This window comes from Festucalex cinctus, chromosome 15 (genome assembly GCF_051991245.1).
Source record: "Festucalex cinctus isolate MCC-2025b chromosome 15, RoL_Fcin_1.0, whole genome shotgun sequence".
Classification (NCBI taxonomy): Eukaryota; Metazoa; Chordata; class Actinopteri; order Syngnathiformes; family Syngnathidae; genus Festucalex; species Festucalex cinctus.
This window is the reverse complement of record NC_135425.1, coordinates 2,792,467-2,812,500: the sequence shown is the minus strand read 5'-3', so window position 1 is coordinate 2,812,500 and position 20,034 is coordinate 2,792,467. Positions and strand designations below refer to the sequence as shown.

The window sequence follows — 20,034 nt, the reverse complement described above, 5'->3', positions numbered from 1 at the left end:
CGGATGTAATTCTTTAAGTTGTGTTGTTAGTTTTACAGTTAACTCCAACTGCGGTGTCATTAAACAGCTTCAAGGGACAACAGAATAACCAGAATAACATACGCCACACACTTGCTAGTTGCTAATCCTACAAAAGTAAAATGGTGCATTCAGGGCACTCTCACAACGTCGGAAACTTCAGTTTTCTTCGATAAAGTTTTAGGAGGGAAACAGTCGGCCGTTTGGCTCAATTGGCCGATTTTTTTGGCCGATGTTTGAAGGCCAATAATCGTCCGATTATAATCGGCGGCCGATTAATCGGTCGGGCCCTAGAAATGAACAAGTGGTACATCATAAGGAGACACAGGAAACGGACTAGACGGAATAAAACGTTAATTCCCCCCAGTCTTTCTCATAGTTCCTGACTGAAAAATGGCCACAAGAGTATGGGCCGATACCAGTATCGATGTATGTCGCCAGAACCAATTCCAGGAAATTTGTCTGGAATCGTCCCAATACTTATACCTGGTATCGGTAACTGCACCATTCCTGGTACTGATACACACTAAAGTTGAAATAAACAGAAAAAGAAAGTTCTACATGAAATACAATGCAAGTCATGCAATAAAACATACATTGGGGAAACGGGCAGAACAGTTAAACAAACAATGCCTATTTATGTCATGGATGGGTGTTTGCTTCTTCATACCACAGTGGGAAGGTCCTCTTCTTGTCCCTACTCATTCGGTTGCGGTTGATGGTAGTTGAACAAGGCACTGCATCTAAATGGTGGGAACTGTTGGGCAGTGTTGGGACCCATTGGTTGCTTCTTTTAGCTTTCTGCTCTCTTAGACAGGAAAAGAAGTGTTAAGCTTCTGAAGTTTCTCAGTTTTTGTGCATATTTTCAGTATGCCATTTTTGAAATTTGAATGGAACATTTTTTTTGTGAGTTTGCGTGTGCCCTTTTTTTTCATGCATGTATGTTTCAAGGCGCCTTGACACTTGCACGATATTGTGGCACAAATTGGCACGACTCGAGTCGTACCAGTTTTCTGAACTAGTCATAGAGTGGCGTGAAGTGTGCGTAAACCCGTCGTGACTGCGTGCCATGTCGGGGCAAAAATTTTGAAATATTTCAAATTTTTGCCACGACAAAATTTCGCGACCGGGTCGTGAACTATGCGCAAACTGTTCGTGAACTCGTCGGGACGATGCGGGAAGGATGCGAGCCAGTGCGTGGCAGTGCGCCTCGGATGGGCCCTCCCCGGCGCCTGCGGTGCGCCGAGAAAACGATCAAACTTGACTATACTAAAGGAAGTTTAACAAGGTTTCCGTAGGTGAACCTGCGGAAGGATCATTACCGGAGAGAGAGGGCGAGCGAACCCGTACAGTCGGAGGCGCCTTCGAACGAGAGGCCGAGGGCGCGCGGCCGCGGAGGGTCGGACGCTTGCGGGACCTCCGACCAACCGGCCACGGGCCGGCCGACTCGGTTTGCTCTCCCCTGCTTCCCCACGTCCACTCAACTTTGGTCCCGGCCCGGGGCCGCGGCCGGCTCGGGGACACTGCCCCCCCTTGCTGCTGCCAGCGGCGGCCACCTCAGAACCCGACAGCCGACGGGTACGCAACTGGGTTGGGGAGGCCCCCTTTTTATATGGCGTGCCCAAGTCGGCACGACACCGTCCGAATTGCGCGAACTCGTCGTGTCAGTTCGTGTCAATGTGGACACGAATGGTCATGCATTCGTGAACACGTCGTGAACTATGCGTGAACAGTGTGGTAACCTCCCAGTTCGTGCCCCAAAATGACACGACTTGCCACAACAGAATTGTTCTTAAAAGTCGTGCAAGTGTCAGGCCGCCTTCACTTGTGTTCATGACATCAGAATAATGGGCATGTTTCCATCATCACGATTCACTGGGAAAATAAATATTCTGAAACAAAATGTATTCTGTTTCTTTCCTCTTACCAAATTACAGTTAACTTACAACGCATGGACATAAATCCCTTTCAAACTGTTAATTTTCTGGTATCACTGTGCCAAAAATGTATAAAAAAAAAAAAAAAAAAGTGTGTTCTGGAAACTGAAAGTTGCACTCCACTTCCATATCCGTGTATCATACCCACAATGATGTTATTGAGATTCTTTATTATTATTTCAGGCACATTTTATTCACATTTTATTCTCCACACTTTTTTTTTTATGTCAAACTACTCCCACATAATACTTCCGATTTACACTGTTCAAATTTCAACTTGCTGAAAAGATTTACGCATTCCGGGGTATTTATTGTCTGATTCCACGTTACTTACAGTACTCGCACAACTTAATGTTAAAGATCAACTTTTCCTCATTCATTTTCAATGGGAGTGACACTGAATTTTTTTTAGTCCCACTTTCCACAGCCACTTCCATACATAGAACTGACCATCATTACTCTTCTATTACTGATCAGTGGTGCAGTTGGAAGAGTGCGTTGTACAGTAACCAGGAGTTCGCAGGTTCAAATCCCACGTCCAACTGTACATTGCAAATGTATCTGCGGCAATTATGCTAAGGGACATAAAAGTATACCTACTGACTTTCATATCAGGAAATGCGTTATACTATACTATACTATACTATACTATACTATACAATATAAAATGCTAAAGGAAACGGTCTTAGATGTTCAATCCCGTAGTATGCGGGAAAATCTAATATTTTCAGGTATATCCGAAAATACCCCAGATAATCCAGAGGGCGAGATAAAAATTTTTATGACATTATCGCTAAAGATCCCTCAGGAGACGGTAAATAATATCTCTTTTCACCGTGTACACCGGCTTGGAGCTCGTAAGGGCAATAAGCCCCGTCCTATTATTGCTAAGTTCGAACATTTTAAACATATAGAATTGGTAAAAAGTAAAGGACGGGAGCTCAAAGGGACATCTTTCGGGATGAATGATCAATTCCCTAGAGAGATAAACGAGCGGCGAAAAGTACTGTTTCCTATAATGAAACAAAATAGACAGGAGGGTAAACGGACTTCGATGGTCGTTGATAAATTATATATCGACGGCCAGCTATTCCGAAACCCAACCTCGACCCCTTGGCTGTTCTAACTGATAATTGGTAGAGCCGAGTATTGTGTGATTATTTGACGTATGTATATGTATGTGTATGTATATGTGTATATATGTATATATATGTATATGTATGTATATGTGTATGTATATGTATGGATAATGGGTTACGAAACTGAGAATATGAATTTATATCATGTATAGGCTATAATAATGATAATAATGATAATAATAATATAAAAATATATTCTTAAAAAAATAAAAATAATAATAATAATAAAAATAATAATCTCGCTTAGGTCACTATTTACTGGTGTATTGTTATGTTGAATCCCCCACAGATTTCCTTCACACTCACTTCCCCCCTCGTTTCTTCACTATTATACTTATCTACTTGCTATCTCTCTCTTTATATAAATTATATAAATTGCCTAATTACTCTTTTGCTATCCTACAATATGTTAATATTAATAAGCAGCTTATATAGATGTATACATAAGACTGAGTCTATATTTCTCGTATGCAGAAATTAGTTCTGGTCTCCTGGAATGTGTGTGGCGCTCGCTCCCAGGCAAAAAGAATAAAAATTTTAGACCATCTCTCAAAATTTAAGGCAGATATTTGTCTCCTACAAGAAACCCACTTACAAAAATCAGAAGAAAAATTATTTAAAGATAAAAATTTTAGTCAAGTTTACTCTGCCTCCTATAATAGTAGACAAAGAGGTGTCTCTATACTTATACATAAGAATTTATTCTTTACTCTAAATAATATAGTAACAGATTTAGAGGGCCGATATATTATTATCCAGGTAACTATATTTAATAAAGTATATACAATTGGTAATTTATATGCCCCAAATAATGATGACCCGGATTTTTTCCATGAATTTTTCTCTCGGTTACTCGATTTAGCAACAAATTCTACTATTATTATTGAAGGTGATTTTAACACGGTCGTTAATAGATCGTTCTAATAATAAGATATATACAAGGCGATTACGATCCGCTAAAGTAATAGATGAATATATGGAGGATTTTGGCCTCAGCGACGGCTGGAGACTTCAAAACCCAACTAAGAAGGAATTTACTTTCTTCTCTGCGGTGCACCGATCATTCTCAAGAATTGATTTTTTCCTTACAAATAACTCTATTGTTGATAAAACTGCTATAAAAATACATTCTATAATTATAAGTGATCATGCACCAGTCTCTCTCACTCTACAAATTGACTCTACCTTTAAACTTCCCCCGATATGGCGTTTTAACATCTCATTACTGAAAGACGTAGAGTTTGATAAAATTATTAGAAGGGAGTGGACAGATTTTTTGGAAATAAATGACTCTCCAAATATATCTCCATCTCTTCTCTGGGAAGCAGGAAAAGCGGTAATTAGAGGGAAAATTATATCATATTCAACTTAGAAAAAGAAACAGGATCAAAAATTAGAAAAATACCTGGAAGATAAAATTAAACAACTAACGGATGAATATGCATTAAACCAAAATAATCAAATATGGATAGAACTACAGAATATAAAAATACAGTTAGATAACATGTTATCTAAAAAGACAGAGTTTATAATACAACAGTTGAGATATAATCATTTTGAACATAATAATAAATCAGGTAAATTCCTGGCAAATCAACTTCAACGGAATCGGGAAAAATCTCTTATAGCAGCTATTAAAGATATAAATGGTGAATGCACACAATCACCAAAAGAAATTACCATATTTTTTATAACTATTATCGAAATCTATACTCAGAAATTAATAGACCTAACCCTGAACATATTGAGGTATTCCTAAATAGCTTAAATATACCTCAGTTATCTATTGAACATAAAGATATTCTAGATGCCCCGCTTACTATAGATGAGTTGTATCGTGCTTTAGACAGTATGCCTAATGGCAGAGCACCTGGTCCAGACGGCTATCCGGCTATATTTTTTAAACATTTCTGGTTAATGTTTGCTCCATTATTTCTAAGAGTAGTAACTGAAATTAAAAGTAAGGGTGATATACGTCAAGATATGAATATAGCAGCAATTAAACTTTTATTAAAGCCAGAAAAAGACCCCACCCTCCCGTCAAGTTACCGACCGATATCACTAATTAATACCGATATTAAAATTATCGCTAAGGCCTTGGCATCTCGACTAGAGACAGTAATCTCGACAATTATTCATAGCGATCAAACAGGTTTTATTAAAGGTCGTCATTCTACTAATAATATTAGGAGGCTCTTTAACTTGATTAGTATGTCACAGCGGTATGATAAAAAGGCAGTTGTTATTTCGCTGGATGCAGAAAAAGCCTTCGATAAAGTTAACTGGTCCTTCCTCTTTGCTGTCTTAAATAAATTCGGCTTCGGGGAGTCATTCATTCAATGGGTCTCAATATTATATGATTCTCCTAAAGCTACAGTTACTACCAATGGGATTACATCACAGAGTTTTACTCTACAAAGGGGAACAAGACAAGGGTGCCCAATGTCTCCTTTATTATTTGCTATATTTATTGAGCCGCTTGCATTAGCTATACGTCAGGATAGACGGATCCAAGGAATCCACTCCGGGACAATAGAACATAAAATTAATCTATATGCCGATGATATACTACTCTATTTAGAAGAACCTGCTATCTCGCTAGGGGAAGCATTTAACTTAATAACTAAATTCTCTCACTTATCAGATTACTCTATTAACTGGACAAAATCAACATTATTACCTATCACAGAAAATTCATGGAATCCTACAAGTCAGGATCCACACTACTCCTTTCCTACAGGTAATTTAAAATACTTAGGTGTTAAAATTTCACCAAAGTTAACTGAATTAACTTCTTTAAATTTTTTACCATTATTGGACAGTATCCGTAGTGATCTGGAGCGCTGGAATAATCTTCCGATCTCTTTAATAGGACGGATAGCTACTATAAAAATGAAAGTTTTACCAAAGATTAATTATTTATTTTCAATGATTCCATTTAAACCTACGTCTAACTGGTTCCAATCGCTGGACTCTGCTATCATAAAATTCTATTGGAATAAAAAAAAAAAGAAGCTAAAATTAGTCTATCTACTCTTCAGGAAAGTAAATCTAAAGGAGGTTTAGAGGCACCAAACTTTATGTACTATTATATAGCTAATCAACTACAATATCTTGTGCTATGGACACAACCCAACAGAGATACTAACTGTTGGTTGGAATTGGAGCAGAAGGATTGTAATAATCTTAGACTGTTAGATTTACTCTTTATTACAAAATCAATAAAACGACATAATTGTTTTAAAAACCCAATGATAGCCGCCACCCTGACTGCCTGGTGGAAGGCATTAGAAATTACAAACTCCCAATTGGCGCCCTGTGGGCTCTCTCCCATTTGGCATAACCCCGACTTTCAACTTAATAATCAGTCGTTCCATTTAAGCTTATGGGAGCAGAAAGGAATTACACACCTTCATCATCTTTTCTCAGATAATAAGTTTATATCGTATACAAACTTGGTCCAGAAATATGAAATAAAAAATGGAAATTTCTTACATTATCTGCAAGTTAAAAATATGGTTAAGAAACAAATCCCAACACTTCAGGATACGCTCCAACTGCCTGTCTTAGCTAAAGATATTATAAAGCTTTCTCCAACAACAATAAAGAAAATATCAAAAATATATAAGTTATTTTTATACACAAATAAAACGTATTTACCGACTTTAAAATGGGAAAAAGACTTGTCTATAGTTCCGGAACCAGACTTTTGGACCCAAATCTGTGAAAATGTATTTAAAATGACCAAACAGACAAATTTGCAACTTATCCAATATAAGATACTTCATAGAACATATATTACACAATATATGATGAAAAAAATGGGACTCTCTGACTCCAACATTTGTCTCCAGTGCTCACAAAACACTGCCGATACTTATCTTCATGCTTTATGGTCATGTACTCCAGTGCTGCATTTCTGGACTAAAATCTTGGAAAAGCTCGCTGATATATTAAACTGTAGGCTTCCTTTATCTCCAAGATTGTGTTTACTAGGTGACTTAACAATAACTGAGCTACCATGTAAACAATCCCAATCTATATTTATAGCCCTTACTATTGCTAAAAAAATAATCCTTGTCAATTGGAAAAATAAACAATCTCTAAATATCGACCACTGGTTAAACTTACTAATAAATTATATCTCAATGGAAAAAATCTCTGCCTTAAATAAAAATCAAGTATCAAGATTTAAACAAATATGGTCTATGTACATAGAATATTTTAATCTTAATTTGGCAACTTAATCCTGCCAAGATTCTGCCTGTTAACGAGAGCCACCACATCGTTACAACTTCTGTTTTCGCTGCTTCTGTATTTGGTATTTTGTATCTGATTGTTTTTATTTTTATATAGTCAGGAACCTAGTTGCTGCTAGTGGGCTCGAGCACACCACACTATACGACACTATACTCACTAACTCCTCAAGAGTTATTTCTAGTGGGCACTAAGCATCAACACTTGGTGTTACTGCATGCTAATTAGTCAATTTTCTCGACGCCGTCCCCCGTGGTCGGGCGGGGGTGGTTCTGCCCCCCCCCCGTTGTCTGCTCGGTAGCGGTTGTTGTCTTGGCCGCTCCCTGGGCCCCCTGTGGGGTGCGGTGTTGGGGTGCTTTCCCTGGTGCCCGGGGCGGCGCCGTCCCGGCGCGGTCCGCTGCTCCGTGCCCGGCGGCGCGGTTCGGGGCGGGTGGGCCTCTGGTGTGCCCCGTGGCTCCCTCTCCCCTCCCCCTTCCTCCCCCCCGTCGCCTCTCCCTCCTCGCCTCCTCCCGCCCATCCTCCTCTGCCTCCCAGTCCCTTTTCCCTTGTCGCCCTCCCTCCCCCCCCCCCCCCTCCTGCCCTGCAGCCGCCCTTTCGCCTTCTTGTCGTCTTCCCCCCGCTTCCCCCCCCCCCTTCCCTGTCGGCCCCCCGCCCCCTCCCCCTCCCTCTCCCTGGGCCTGGGGCTCCCGGGCGTCGGGCTCCGGGGGCCGGGCGGGGGTTTGAGGCCTGCCCCACTCCGGTAGAACTCCTGGCGCCCCGGGCGGGCTCCGGAGGCCGGTCCTATTGTGGTGCCAGATGGGTGGGGTGGGGGGCGGGTGGGGGTCGGGGGTGCTGGGGGACGGGGGTGCTGGGGGACGGGCGTGCCACCTACACCCGCCGGGTGTTGGCGGTCGTCGGGGGGGGGGGGGGGGGCTTGTTTGGGGGGGTGGAGGTATGGGTGGGTGGGGGCTGGGGACCGGTGGGGCGCTGTGGGGGCCCGCTGCGCCTCGTTCTGCGGCCTTGGGCTCGGGGGTGTTCCGGGCGTCTGGGTCGGCTCGCCGACCGGTGTCCGCTCGGGTGGCTTGGGGGTGGCCTTGGTGCTGCCGCGGCCTGGGGATTTCGGGGGGGGGCGGTGCTCGCTTTGCTGGACCGCGGTTATCGGCTTTCTTTCTTTGGTGGTGGTCCTTATGTATGCCAGATCCGTCGCACCAGCATCTACTGAAACTCAACAGAAGTAGCCTCTCCCTCCCACAGTCCCTTGAATCAGTTGGTGCTGGTGTCTGTGGTTCTCACTTTGCTCTATCTATCCTTCCCTCCTTCCTCTCTTTAGTTTTTCCTCTGGTCACTTGAGATCTCAATTTATTGGAAGTTTGAGGCTTCTGGGGTTGGCATAAGACTCTGGTTTTGTAACCACGCAGGAGGGGTTTGTTGGTGCTGGATTTCACTTTGATGGATTGGATGTACTGGCTTCTATGGATCTCACTCTGCCTTATCGATCCTTCCCTCCTTCCTCTCTTTAGTTTTTCCTCTGGTCTCTTGAGATCTCGCTAAATTTGCTGGAATTTAGAGGCTTCCGGGGTTGGCGTAAGACTTTGATTTTGTAATCATGGGGAAGCCAGGAAGTGTTTGGTCGGTGCTGGATTTCACTTTGATTTATCTTTCTTTTCTCTATTTTTTTCTGACCTTTTCTCTGGTCTCCTGACCATTTAAACTTCACGACTCTGGCAAGATTCTGAAGTACCTGGTTAAGGCGAAGGGTAATGGGATATTTATAAGGCTTTAGGTGAATTAATGAGTATAAATTTATACGTATTTGCACGCACACGCAAGCACGCACGCGCAAGCACGCACGCGCACGCACGCACGCACGCACGCACGCACACACACACACAAAAACAAAAAAAAAAAAAAAAAAAAAGAGCAATGATGATAAGACGTTGAATCGGTAAGACTACCGAATGAACAATTCTGAGCTCTTAAAAAAAAAAAAAAAAAAAGGAAATGCGTTATACTGAAATTATTAAACGCGTGTGTCCCCAATCAGCTTTGATGCTTTTCAGCATCAGATGACACTTTTAAATACAAATATGCCAACACTGTACATTGCAAATATATCCAGGGCCAGTATGCTTAGGGATATACATGTACCCTAACTAAACATCATATCATGAAATGTATTCTCTAATTTCATTGAAATGACTGAACACATGTGACCACATTAAGTGTTACTTTCAGCATCAGATGTCACTTTTAAATATAGATGCACTATAAGCCATGCTTTTCGAACCAGACAAGTTAGGTCTGTGGTTAGCTTAAGCCTGGTTCACACGGCAAAATTTTAAAATTGTCGGCCGATTTCCAATCTTTGACAGACACCACACATGAAGAGAAAAAATCACGGGTGTTCCAGTTTTGAACGTACCGTGCGTGGTGTGCGGCCACACTGCACAATCAGCACACTCCACACGAGCCGAGTTCATTCAAGAATGTGACGGGAAGTCTCGCAAAACCTCTCGAGATTAAACGTGGCTTCCGAGTCGTCAACATGAGTCGATCGTGGTTTTCAGCCGAAAAAGCGGCATAAATAGAAAAGGTGTTGTTTAAAGGAGTGTAAATGGGCGAAACATCGCTTGCCCTCGGCTCGGTGCTGGCGGCGCGGGCTGGCGTCCCACCCGGCGACCACGTTTATTTGTGGAGAATACTGGCTGCCTGTGAAATTTAGAATCCATTTTAAGATTCTTCTATTTGTTTTCAAATCTCTCAATGGTCTTGCCCCACCTTATCTCGCCGAGCTCTTGCACCCCTACACACCTGCCCGGTGCCTCAGGTCAGCAGATCAGACACAATTGGAGGTACCGAGGGCTAAGCGTAGGCTTAGAGGAGATCGAGCCTTTGGTGTTGCCGGTCCCTCCCTTTGGAACGACCTACCACTAAAAATTAGGTAGTCTCCCTCGTTATCCTCTTTTAAACGACGTCTTAAAACACATCTGTATTCTTTGGCTTTTGGTGTTTTGTGGTGTGTATGAGTTTGATGTTTAGTCTACTTATTTATGTATTTATTTTATTTATCTCTTTATTCGCTACTTCTTATTTATTGACTGATGTAAAATGTATTTACTTATAAAAAAAACAAAAAAACAAAACAAAAACTGTATTCGCACTCTCAAAATGTTTGCTTTGTTCTTGTTTACTGCAAAACTGATGTTTATGTACAGCACTTTGTGTACAGCAACGCCTGTTCTAAAGCGCTTTATAAATAAAGTTGAGTTGAGAATGTGTGTGCGTGTATAAAAAAAAATAAAAATATCTTTACAAATAATTTAAAAAACTAAAAAGAGTGTAATAGCGCGAGCACGGACTTTCTGCTGCGTTATGACTGTTTTGATTTTGGATTCCCCACTGGCTTCCTCGCTGGCTCGCTTTCTGATTGGCTGCACGTCACTGTCAATCTGCTGCACGGAGCGAAATCGGGCCAAAAAATCCAACATGTTGGATATGCCCGATTTCAAGTAGGGGGTCCTTCCAAGCGGTGATATCGGGAGGCGCCGTGTGTGGTGACAATACACACGGCAGGATTATCTGTAAAGATTATCGCTTGCGTCTTGGCGTGTCCTTACGATTGTCGGGAGGGGAAATTCGGGGCTAAAATCGGGCCAATTCTCCTGCCGTGTGAACCAGGCTTTAGTCGCCTGCCGCATGGCGAACCTGGGTTCGAAACCAACAATATTTAATAGTAATCATTCTTACTAATAATTATTTCACATTCACTACTTTTGATGTCATTTGTCATTAGGGCCTGAGCAGCGGCGGCGGCGGTGCCGCTGCGAGGCCCTATTGTTTTTCAAGGAATTAGGGCCCGAGCAGCGACCGCTGCGAGGTCCCTATTGTTTTTGTAAAAATTATGATTATTATTAGGGCCCGAGCAGCGACCGCTGCGAGGTCCCTATTGTTTTTGTAAAAATTATTATTATTATTATTAGGGCCCGAGCAGCGACCGCTGCGAGGTCCCTCTTGTTTTTGTAAGAATTATTATTAGGGCCCGAGCAGCGACCGCTGCGAGGTCCCTATTGTTTTTGTAAAAATTATTATTAGGGCCCGAGCAGCGACCGCTGCGAGGTCCCTATTGTTTTTGTAAAAATTATTATTATTATTATTATTATTATTATTATTATTATTCTTTATTCTCCGCAAACAATCGCGATTTTGGGTACCTAAATATTCACGAAAACTCACCGAACTTTGCACACTCCTCAGGTCCGGCGAAAAATTTGATATTATGAAGTCGTTATAACAACGCGACTCTATAGCGCCCCCTAGCATAGAAAAATAAAAACCAAGCCCGGCACGTTTGAGCTAGAGCAACGAAAATTGGCAGGCACGTGTAGCACCCTGAGACGCACAAAAAAAGTCTATTGGGACCATGTAGCTAAAATGTACAGGAAGTGAGCTATGAATTTTTTAATGTCCAATTTTGGCCTATTTTGGCACATTCACTGTGGTCATGCTTTTTCCCCCTATGCAAACATTTTTCATCCCATTGACTTCAAACTTGGTATTTATCATCTCAAGACCTAAGAGAACAGCTGGGCAAAAAGTCTTGCCTTTTCGAAATACTATATGACGGGGGCGGGGCATCAAATATTGCCTTTAAAATTTCATTTGTCCAGAAAGAGCAAATGCTGAATAACTCCCATGTACAAGCTCCAAAAAATCTCAAACTTCTCAGGCAACGTAATAGTCACGGCCTGAAAACATCTATATGACAAAATTCAGTTATACATATAGCGCCACCTAGTGGTTACAATAAATGTCACACTTTACGTTTTTAGCTACTGTGCTGAGCTCGTTGAAGGGATCCAGTTGAAAATTGGTCAGAAAAGCCTTAAGATGTTGATGATGCCCCACACCGAATATTGTAACTTTTCGCCAAAGGGCGTGGCCGCTACGGTGACGCAAAGTCTGAAGATTTTTCGTGACAATAAAAGCTGCATTAACTTGACCGAGATGATCCTATCTTCTCAAAATTTCACACATTTGATGAGAGTCCAGCTCTAAAGACATCTACTAACTTACATTTCATCTAACTGATAGCGCCACCTAGTGGCAATTTTTTTTCTTACGAATTTTCTTCTACGTTTTTCTCCAAACACGTTAACTGGACATACCTCATATTTGCTCAGATGAGGGTTTCGGCCTTCATGATGTCACAACACGAAGTTTGTGAGTTTTCACGAATTGCTGTGGGCGTGGCTCAGCGCTGTTCGCCAAGAAAACAACGCCAGTTTTGAGGGTCTAAACATGCACAGAAACTCCTGAAACTTGGCACACACATCTGGCCTGGTAAAATGAGCAATATTTTATTGTTGATTGTGCTATTTTTACAAAAATGACTCAATAGCGCCCCCTCGAAATTTTTAACGAAGCAGCCCCGGTTGTACGTTTAAGCAAGAACGACGAATATTTTCAGGTGTATGAGGGAGCCCAAGACCTACAAAAAAAGTCTCTTGTACCCATATGCTAAAATGAACAGGAAGTGAGCTACGAATTTTTGAATGTCCCATTTTTGACGATTTTTGCACATTCACAGGGGGCAGACTTTTGCCCACCTCTCCTACACGTTTCATCCGACTGAGTTAAGACTTGGCCTGGACCATGTCAAGACCTGAGCCAACGACAGGGGGAAAAATTGTGACTTTTCGAAATACTATATGATGAGGGCGGGGCATCAAAATTTGTGTTTCGCAATGAAAAAGGATATGCTTGATAACTCCCCGGTACATGCTCCAAAAAATCCCAAACTTGACATGTATGTTTATCGTCAAGGCCTGAAGTTATCTCTATGACAACATTCAGTTATATATGCAGCGCCACCTAGCCCTTGAGGCATGAAAAAAAAATACCCCACATACGGTATTTTGTACAAAAAATGTAAACTCATTCTAAGTGTGATAACGAAGTCATTTATGAATATTCTTTTAGTTTCCACCACTCAAAATGTTCACTGGCATCAAACTTATCCAAACATATATATATTTTTATTTATTTTTGATAGCCTCTATGGACATTAAAAGCAATATCGTGAATGAAGGATATGCTTAATAACTCCACGGTACATGCTCCAAAAAAAATCCCACACTTGACATGTATGCTTATAATCAAGGCCTGAAGGTATCTCTATGACAACATTCAGTTATAAATACAGCGCCACCTAGCCCTTGAGGCTTATATAAAAAAAAAAACCCACATACGGTATTTTGTACAAAAAATGTAAACTCATTCTAAGTGTGATGACTAAGTCATTTATGAATATTCTTTTAGTTTCCACCACTCAAATTGTTCACTGGCTTCACACCGATCCAAACGTATGTACGTTTCCATTTTGTTTTATTCATTTTTGATTGCCCCTTTGGACAATAAAAGCAACATTGTGCAATGAGTACAACGAGCGATGATGTATATATACACTTTTACAAAAAATACCAATCAGGGCAACTCATTGCCTAAAAATAAAAAAGGACGCAGATTTTTGCAGGTCTTAACAATCCCCAAAACCCGTTGAGCTTGACACACACTGGCAAAAAAAATATTCTACATGTAAACGTTTATTATGCCATTTTCAAAGAAATTTTGCTTCCAATATGCCAGTACCCCAACGTGCCAGTACACTAACGTGCAAGTACCCCAACGTGCAAGGACTCCAACGTGGCCTGGGCTGCGAGGGCCCTTTATAGCTGCTCGCAGCTCTAGTTATTATTATTATTATTATTATTATTATTCTTCTTCTTCTTCTTCTTCTTCTTCTTTATTCTCCGCAAACAATCGCGATTTTGGGTACCTAAATATTCACGAAAACTCACCGAACTTTGCACACTCCTCAGGTCCGGCGAAAAATTTGATATTATGAAGTCGTTATAACAACGCGACTCTATAGCGCCCCCTAGCGTAGAAAAATAAAAACCAAGCCCGACACGTTTGAGCTCGAGCAACGAAAATTGGCAGGCACGTGTAGCACCCTGAGACGCACAAAAAAAGTCTATTGGGACCATGTAGCTAAAATGTACAGGAAGTGAGCTATGAATTTTTTAATGTCCAATTTTGGCCTATTTTGGCACATTCACTGTGGTCATGCTTTTTCCCCCTATGCAAACATTTTTCATCCCATTGACTTCAAACTTGGTATTTATCATCTCAAGACCTAAGAGAACAGCTGGGCAAAAAGTCTTGCCTTTTCGAAATACTATATGACGGGGGCGGGGCATCAAATATTGCCTTTAAAATTTCATTTGTCCAGAAAGAGCAAATGCTGAATAACTCCCATGTACAAGCTCCAAAAAATCTCAAACTTCTCAGGCAACGTAATAGTCACGGCCTGAAAACATCTATATGATAAAATTAAGTTATACATATAGCGCCACCTAGTGGTTACAATAAATGTCATACTTTACGTTTTTAGCTACTGTGCTGAGCTTGTTGAAGGGATCCATTTGAAAATTGGTCAGAAAAGCCTTAAGATGTTGATCATGCCCCACACCGAATATTGTAACTTTTCGCCAAAGGGCGTGGCCGCTACGGTGACGCAAAGTCTGAAGATTTTTCTTGAAAATAAAAGCTGCATTATCTTGACCGAGATGATCCTATCTTCTCAAAATTTCACACATTTGATGAGAGTCCAGCCCTAAAGACATCTACTGACTTATATTTCATCTAACTGATAGCGCCACCTAGTGGCAATTTTTTTTCTTACGAATTTTCTTCTACGTTTTTCTCCAAACACGTTAACTGGACCTACCTCATATTTGCTCAGATGAGGGTTTCGACCTTCATGATGTCACAACACGAAGTTTGTGAGTTTTCGCGAATTGTTGTGGGTGTGGCTCAGCGCTGTTCACCAAGAAAACAACGCCAGTTTTGAGGGTCTAAACATGCACAGAAACTCATGAAACTTGGCACACACATCTGGCCTGGTAAAATGAGCAATATTTTATTGTTGATTGTGCTATTTTTACAAAAATGACTCAATAGCGCCCCCTAGAAGTTTTTAACGAAGCAGCCCCGGTTGTACGTTTAAGCAAGAACGACGAATATTTTTAGGTGTATGAGGGAGCCCAAGACCTACAAAAAAGTCTCTTGGACCCATATGCTAAAATGAACAGGAAGTGAGCTACGAATTTTTGAATGTCCCATTTTTGACGATTTTTGCACATTCACAGGGGGCAGACTTTTGCCCACTTCTCCTACACGTTTCATCTGACTGAGTTAAGACTTGACCTGGACCATGTCAAGACCTGAGCCAACGACAGGGGGAAAAATCTTGACCTTTCGAAATACTATATGATGAAGGCGGGGCATCAAAATTTGTGTTTCACACTGAAAAAGGATATGCTTAATAACTCCCCGGTACATGCTCCAAAAAATCCCAAACTTGACATGTATGTTTATCGTCAAGGCCTGAAGCTATCTCTATGACAACATTGAGTTATATATGCAGCGCCACCTAGCCCTTGAGGCATAAAAAAAAAAATACCCCACATACGGTATTTTGTACAAAAAATGTAAACTCATTCTAAGTGTGATAACGAAGTCATTTATGAATATTCTTTTAGTTTCCACCACTCAAAATGTTCACTGGCATCAGACTTATCCAAACATATATATATTTTTTTTTATTTTTGATAGCCTCTGTGGACATTAAAAGCAATATCGTGAATGAAGGATATGCTTAATAACTCCACGGTACATGCTCCAAAAAAAATCCCACACTTGTCATAGAGATACCTTCAGGCCTTGATTATAAGCATACATGTCAACATTCAGTTATAAATACAGCGCCACCTAGCCCTTGAGGCATAAAAAAAATAAATAAATACCCCACATACGGTATTTTGTACAAAAAATTTACACTCATTCTAAGTGTAATAATAATAACTAAGTCATTTATGAATATTCTTTTAGTTTCCACCACTCAAATTGTTCACTGGCTTCACACCGATCCAAACGTATGTACGTTTCCATTTTGTTTTATTCATTTTTGATTGCCCCTTTGGACAATAAAAGTAACATTGTGCAATGAGTACAACGAGCGATGATGTGTATATACACTTTTACAAAAAAATACCAATCAGGGCAACTCATTGCCTAAAAATAAAAAAGGACGCTGATTTTTGCAGGTCTTAACAATCACCAAAACCCGTTGAGCTTGATACACACACTGGCAAAAAAATATTCTACATGTAAACGTTTATTATGCCATTTTCAAAGAAATTTTGCTTCCAATATGCCAGTACCCCAATGTGCCAGTACCCCAACGTGCAAGTACCCCAACGTGCAAGGACCCCAACGTGGCCCGGGCTGCGAGGGCCCTTTATAGCTGCTCGCAGCTCTAGTTATTATTCTTCTTCTTCTTCTTCTTCTTCTTCTTCTTTATTCTCCGCAAACGATCGCGATTTTGGGTACCTAAACATTCACGAAAACTCACCGAACTTTGCACACTCCTCAGGCCCGGCGAAAAATTTTATATTATTAAGTCGTCATAACAATGCGACTCGATAGCGCCCCCTAGCGTAGAAAAATAAAAACCAAGCCCGGCACGTTTGAGCTAGAGCAACAACAATTGGCAGGCACGTGTAGCACCCCGAGACGCACAAAAAAAGTCTATTGGGACCATGGAGCTAAAATGTGCAGGAAGTGAGCTATGAATTTTTTAATGTCCAATTTTGGCCTATTTTGGCACATTCACTGTGGTCATGCTTTTTCCCCCTTTGCAAACATTTTTCATCCAATTGACTTCAAACTTGGCATTTATCATCTCAAGACCTGAGAGAACAACTGGGCAAAACATCTTGCCTTTTTGAAATACTATATGACGGGGGCGGGGCATCAAATATTGCCTTTAAATTTTCATTTGTCCAGAAAGAGCAAATGCTTAATAACTCCCATGTTCAAGCTCCAAAAAATCTCAAACTTCTCAGGCAACGTAATAGTCACGGCCTGAAAACATCTATATGATAAAATTCAGTTATACATATAGCGCCACCTAGTGGTTACAATAAATGTCATACTTTACGTTTTTAGCTACTGTGCTGAGCTTGTTGAAGGGATCCATTTGAAAATTGGTCAGAAAAGCCTTAAGATGTTGATCATGCCCCACACCGAATATTGTAACTTTTCGCCAAAGGGCGTGGCCGCTACGGTGACGCAAAATCTGAAGATTTTTCGTGAAAATAAAAGCTGCATTAACTTGACCGAGATGATCCTATCTTCTCAAAATTTCACACATTTGATGAGAGTCCAGCCCTAAAGACATCTACTGACTTATATTTCATCTAACTGATAGCGCCACCTACTGGCAATTTTTTTTCTTACGAATTTTCTTCTACATTTTTCTCCAAACACGTTAACTGGACCTACCTCATATTTGCTCAGAGGAGGGTTTCGGCCTTCATGATGTCACAACACGAAGTTTGTGAGTTTTCGCGAATTGCTGTGGGTGTGGCTAAGCGCTGTTCGCCAAGAAAACAACGCCAGTTTTGAGGGTCTAAACATGCACAGAAACTCCTGAAACTTGGCACACACATCTGGCCTGGTAAAATGAGCAATATTTTATTGTTGATTGTGCTATTTTTACAAAAATGACTCAATAGCGCCCCCTCGAAATTTTTAACGAAGCAGCCCCGGTTGTACGTTTAAGCAAGAACGCCGAATATTTTTAGGTGTATGAGGGAGCCCAAGACCTACAAAAAGTCTCTTGTACCCATATGCTAAAATGAACAGGAAGTGAGCTACGAATTTTTGAATGTCCCATTTTTTACGATTTTTGCACATTCACAGGGGGCAGACTTTTGCCCACTTCTCCTACACGTTTCATCCGACTGAGTTAAGACTTGGCCTGGACCATGTCAAGACCTGAGCCAACGACAGGGGGAAAAATTTTGACTTTTCGAAATACTATATGATGAGGGCGGGGCATCAAAATTTGTGTTTCACAATGAAAAAGGATATGCTTGATAACTCCCCGGTACATGCTCCAAAAAATCCCAAACTTGACATGTATGTTTATCGTCAAGGCCTGAAGTTATCTCTATGACAACATTCAGTTATATATGCAGCGCCACCTAGCCCTTGAGGCATGAAAAAAAAATACCCCACATACGGTATTTTGTACAAAAAATGTAAACTCATTCTAAGTGTGATAACGAAGTCATTTATGAATATTCTTTTAGTTTCCACCACTCAAAATGTTCACTGGCATCAGACTTATCCAAACATATATATATTTTTATTTATTTTTGATAGCCTCTATGGACATTAAAAGCAATATCGTGAATGAAGGATATGCTTAATAACTCCACGGTACATGCTCCAAAAAAAATCCCACACTTGACATGTATGCTTATAATCAAGGACTGAAGGTATCTCTATGACAACATTCAGTTATAAATACAGCGCCACCTAGCCCTTGAGGCTTATATAAAAAAAAACCCACATACGGTATTTTGTACAAAAAAAATGTAAACTCATTCTAAGTGTGATGACTAAGTCATTTATGAATATTCTTTTAGTTTCCACCACTCAAATTGTTCACTGGCTTCACACCGATCCAAACGTATGTACGTTTCCATTTTGTTTTATTCATTTTTGATTGCCCCTTTGGACAATAAAAGTAACATTGTGCAATGAGTACAACGAGCGATGATGTATATATACACTTTTACAAAAAATACCAATCAGGGCAACTCATTGCCTAAAAATAAAAAAGGACGCTGATTTTTGCAGGTCTTAACAATCACCAAAACCCGTTGAGCTTGACACACACTGGCAAAAAAAATATTCTACATGTAAACGTTTATTATGCCATTTTCAAAGAAATTTTGCTTCCAATATGCCAGTACCCCAACGTGCCAGTACCCCAACGTGCCAGTACCCTAACGTGCAAGTACCCCAACGTGCAAGGACTCCAACGTGGCCCGGGCTGCGAGGGCCCTTTATAGCTGCTCGCAGCTCTAGTTAGGGCCCGAGCAGCGACCGCTGCGAGGTCCCTATTGTTTTTGTAAAAATTATGATTATTATTATTAGGGCCCGAGCAGCGACCGCTGCGAGGTCCCTATTGTTTTTGTAAAAATTATTATTATTAGGGCCCGAGCAGCGACCGCTGCGAGGTCCCTATTGTTTTTGTAAAAATTATTAGGGCCCGAGCAGCGACCGCTGCGAGGTCCCTATTGTTTTTCGTTCGAATTATTATTATTATTATTATTATTATTATTATTATTCTCCGTAAACGATCGCATTTTTGAGTACCTAAACATTCACGAAAACTCACCAAACTTTGCACACTCCTCAGGCCCGGCGAAAAATTTGATATTATGAAGTCGTCATAACAACGCGACTCTATAGCGCCCCCTAGCGTAGAAAAATAAAAACCAAGCCTGGCACGTTTGAGCTAGAGCAACGAAAATTGGCAGGCACGTGTAGCACCCCGAGACGCACAAAAAAAGTCTATTGGGACCATGTAGCTAAAATGTACAGGAAATGAGCTATGAATTTTTTTATGTCCAATTTTGGCCTATTTTGGCACATTCACTGTGGTCATGCTTTTTCCCCCTCTGCAAACATTTTTCATCCAATTCACATCAAACTTGGCATTTATCATCTCAAGACCTGAGAGAACAACTGGGCAAAAAGTCTTGCCTTTTCGAAATACTATATGA

The 20,034-nt window shown here is 40.9% G+C and overlaps 1 protein-coding gene across 1 annotated transcript in view; it reads right to left on the bottom strand.

Annotated features, from left to right (window-relative positions):
* The window catches only part of LOC144002077 (SWI/SNF-related matrix-associated actin-dependent regulator of chromatin subfamily B member 1-like), a 197,591-nt gene that overhangs the window by 81,344 nt on the left and 96,213 nt on the right, over nucleotides 1-20,034 (bottom strand). The window contains exon 4 of the mRNA XM_077496932.1: nucleotides 689-826. Within this exon, the coding sequence (XP_077353058.1) occupies nucleotides 689-826 (138 nt within the window). The remainder of the gene's footprint in view (nucleotides 1-688; nucleotides 827-20,034) is intronic.